This window comes from Sinocyclocheilus grahami, unplaced genomic scaffold, assembly GCF_001515645.1.
Source record: "Sinocyclocheilus grahami isolate Dianchi unplaced genomic scaffold, SAMN03320097.WGS_v1.1 scaffold811.1, whole genome shotgun sequence".
Taxonomy (NCBI): Eukaryota; Metazoa; Chordata; class Actinopteri; order Cypriniformes; family Cyprinidae; genus Sinocyclocheilus; species Sinocyclocheilus grahami.
In genome coordinates, this window is record NW_015505990.1 from 432,244 (window position 1) to 436,769 (window position 4,526).

Sequence of the window (4,526 nt, forward strand, 5' to 3'; positions counted from 1 at the left end):
ATACATACATAAATAAATAATAATTATATATATATATATATATAGGCCTATATAAACTAAACTATTCAAAATGACAAAAACACACAAAAAAATTACTAAAAATTGTAAAAATCAAATGAAAAAGGAAAATATAAAAATTTAATAAAAGCTATAATATATGATAATGAAATATCACCTAAGCTTGTCCTAAAGTTAAGCCATGTTTTGTCTAAAAATAAAATGAATAAAAATAAATGAAATAAATACACAGACCAATCACAAGTCAACATCACAGTTTACATCCCAAGCAGTCTCACTCAAAAGTAGTATATTAATAAATATAATGAAGACGTGATTTAATCCAGTGTCCATGAAGCGTATTGCAGTCTAAACTTTTTTGACTAATCTATTGTTTCAATCATACAAAATATACAGTATGTGATTGTTCTGGGGGAGAAGTGAGTGCCATTTGATGCTTTATAAACTTGGCAAATGCCTAATATCTGAGAATGACATTTCTAATGTGTAGAATGATTGTTTCTGATTTCGAATGGAGAATTATGAGAATTATGCCAGAAGAATTCAGGCGTATTGGAGATCGTTTAGGGACAGATGGCTCTTCAGACTCCTGATGAATACTGTACGCTACACTCAGCAGTAAGTTCCTCTGGAATGACTTTGAAACAGTTTCCACTCAGAAATTCACAAATGATTTATAGTTTATAAATTATAATTTTAATAGCTGAATTAAACATGACATTTTGAAGTAGAAAAACAGAATGTATTTTCTCCAACCCATTAGGCAAAAATATTTGTTAAAAGATAACAATATATTTAATATATTTTCTACCAATAAATATAAATATTTATAAAATATATTTAAATCCAAGAAAATGCATTCAAATATAGACAACATAGGTTTTCCACAAATGTAACAACATGTGTGAACATATAACACATTCAAATTAAAATCAGCAAAGAATGTTACAATGTTCCAAAGAAAATTACAATATTATGATATTCATAAAAAAAATTATTATTATTATTAATTATTATTTCTTGCCCCTGAAATACATTTTGAAATATATTTTGGTATATGCAACTTAAAACTAAATATATATTTTAATTTTTAAAATAATAATATATTTTAATTTTTTAATTAAAATAATATATTTCAATTTGTAAAAATATATTGCATTGAGCTTAACTGTTTACACCATATATTTAGCAGGCATTTAAAATATATTTTGGCCAGTTTTTCTTTTGTTTTTTTTGGCTGCATGAGAAATAAATAAAATAAAATAAAATAAATAAAGTTAGTTTGTATGTCTCAGGAACAGTGTCTGGCATCAGCTCAGTCCCAGAGAAGCTGAGCTCCTGAAAGACCCCAGTCTGAAGTGCAAGATCAGATTCAGGTAGATGAATGTCATACATAAGCTCTTCAAGCAGCATTATAAGGTTGTCCAGAAGCTATGAAGTCAGAAATTATGCAATAACAGCCCTGCTCCTTAACCAACACTGAAAAATATTCACTGGAACAAAACGTGGGACGACTAGCCCCGGTCTCCTGTTTATTTCATTTCTGTTCAGGTTTGCAGGTCCTTGGTTTCCACTCTCAGTTGTCTTCAAGATTTTCCACATTGGAGGAGGAGGACACTATCTGTCTGGCAAAAAAGTCTTTTCTCCCTCCAACCAGGTCATGAATGCTGCTCCAGTGTTATTTCAATATCACTGCGATACTAGTATAGTTTTTATTAATATTTCGAATGAGTTTTTATTTTGATATTTTACATTTTCGTTTTGATTTAGTTACATTTTTAGCAATTTGGTTGTTTTTGTCATTTTAGTAGTTTTTTTTTATGTCTAGATTTTATTTTAGTCGTTTTTTTTCAGTTTCAGTTTGTTGTTTATCAAGTTAAGCTGAATTAAAATAAGACTTGTAACTAGTTTAAGTAAAAAAGTTATATTTAATTTTTTTTCTGTAATTTATTTTATTTCAAAGATTTGATTTTTTTTGTAAGTTTTAGTTTTAGTTATCTCTAATAATCCTGTGCTGGTCTTGGATCAGATCAGTTTATACTGATGCATCCTAGTTTCAGTTTTAGTCAGTTTCAGTTTGTTGTTTATCAAGTTAAGCTGAATTAAAATAAGACTTGTAACTAGTTTAAGTAAAAAAGTTATATTTAATTTTTTTCTGTAATTTATTTTATTTCAAAGATTTGATTTTTTTTGTAAGTTTTAGTTTTAGTTATCTCTAATAATCCTGTGCTGGTCTTGGATCAGATCAGTTTATACTGATGCATCCTAGTTTCAGTTTTAGTTTTAGTTATTTATCAAGTCAACTAATTAAAATGAGAAATGCTGCCTTGGCAACTAGTTTTAAAAAAAATTACAATATTATATTTAAATATTTTTACCGGTTATCATTTCTTTTATTTCAAGTAAAAAAAACAAAAGATCAGATCTGTTTATTCTGATGCATCCTCGTTTTTGCAGAAATAAAGAACTGTTTACTATGAGAGCAAAAAATGCATGCATTTTAATTATTACACTATGTCTGCATCAACAGGCCACAGCAGACGCCTGCAGAATGATGGGAAACAGAGCATTTATGGATCTCATTTCAATGGATGAGTTTCACAGAGCTGCTGTTAAACCACAAGATGTGATTTGCATGAGAGACTATATGCAGGTGGGTGAAAATCACCCTTGAGACTATATTCACAGGCCAATTCATTGACGCAATTATGCTTATTATGTTGCCTGTTCATCCTTTTCTCCCACTCAGTATTCCAGCCACTTGGATGAGCTTCCAGCATGTGTAAAAGGATGGAGGTTCCTGTCTCTGAAGGTGCTGTCCCGGGAAGTCATGCTCAGAGAGGGTGTAAAGCCAGGAACAAGAGGTAGGTTGAAGACAGCACTGCTGTTCAGACATCTCGCCCGCTCTCATTTGGCTGGACAGCAGCTCTCACACAGGTATTCGGTTTCATCTTGCATTAGTCTCTATCAGACACCTCACTCTCCAGAAACAAACCAAATGCCAAAGTTAAAGAACAATATAAATAAAAAATGTGATTAAAGGTATAGTTCACCCAAAAATTAAAATTTGCTGAATTTACTCACTCTCAGGCCATCCAAGATGCATGAGTTTGTTTCTTCATCAGATTTGGAGAAATGTAGCATTGCATCAGTGTCTCAGCAATGGATGCTCTGCAGTGAATGGGTGCCGTCAGAATGAGAGTCCAAACAGCTGATAAAAACATCACAATAATCCACAAGTAATCCACACCACTCCAGTCCATCAGTTAACATCCTGTGAAGTGAAAACGGCATGTTTGTAAGAAACAAATCCATCATTCTGATGTTTTTATCAGCTGTTTGGACTCTCATTCTGACGGCACCCATTCACTGCAGAGCATCCATTGGTGAACAAGTGATGGAATGCTGCATTTCTCCAAATCTGACGAAGAAACAAACTCATCTACATCTTGGATGCCCTGAGGGCGAGTACATTTTTGGGTGGACTGTTCCTCTATCATTATTCTGATGTTTCTTTCTCACAATACAGAGGTTCTCGGGTCTATACACAACAATCTGCCCGCGCTCAAAACACTGCGGCTCGTCTTATAACACTTTTAAGATGTAGTTTTAGCATCTGTCTAAACATGTAGGCTTCTTTGGTTTCCCATCACTTTTAATGCCAACTGCAGAAAAAAATGTAGTAACTCAGGCTGAAAGCTAACAGTGAATTTTTTGGTGTTACAATGAAACACCAGTACTGTATAGACCAGCAATTTAAAAACAATTAAAAAAAAAACTGATTAATACTTAAAATATACAAAGGTGTGATAATGTGACAGTTGAGAGGAACACAAACTCTATTAGGTGACAGAAAACACTATTTAGATTAGAAAAATGACATGAGATGAAATGAGATGCTGATTTATAGGAATTCTCTATGGGACCAAATCCGGTTTGCCCTCCATTTCCAGATATTAGATGAACAGAAGCATATGGACAGCATTAACACACGCGACATGAAGAAACTGAACGTGACGACTGAGAAACGGGACATCAGGATAGTTCTACCATCAGTTGAGACTGAAGAGTCTGAATGGGAGGAAGAGGCTGAGAAACTGTGCAACTGGTCAAAACAACTGAACATAGATGCTGTGGAAACACCTGAGTTCATTTAAATGGAGAAATAACATTTTGTACCAGTAGATGCACTGATTTAGGTTTGATTTTGTTTCTAGTAAACACAAAAATCTAGTGCAATATTCTGAGGTATTTTCATTGAAAATTAAAATGTTACCTGTGCAACTGGTCAAAACCAACTGGATATAGATGCCATTGAAACACCTGAGTTCATGTAAATGGAGAAACAATTTTATAGTGTAGAGGTTCTGATTTAAGTATGCATTTCAGTATATACTACAAAAGTAGTAGTGCATTTATTCTGAGAATTGTCAGATTTCGTTTTTTAGCAGTGTTTGCAGAATTTACTTTTGGTTTGTGTTACAGTTCGGGGTTAATGTGACTTTGAT

General features: G+C 32.6%; 1 protein-coding gene across 1 annotated transcript; it reads left to right on the forward strand.

Moving 5' to 3' along the window:
* Positions 1-529: 529 nt before the first annotated feature.
* On the forward strand, positions 530-4,189 carry cunhxorf58 (chromosome unknown CXorf58 homolog). The gene is made up of 6 exons (XM_016246772.1): positions 530-636; positions 1,314-1,394; positions 1,570-1,675; positions 2,549-2,671; positions 2,768-2,955; positions 3,972-4,189. Exons 1-6 carry the CDS (start codon positions 530-532, stop codon positions 3,976-3,978), a joined length of 612 nt encoding a protein of 203 aa, XP_016102258.1. The 3' UTR covers positions 3,979-4,189.
* The last annotated feature ends 337 nt before the right edge of the window (positions 4,190-4,526 follow it).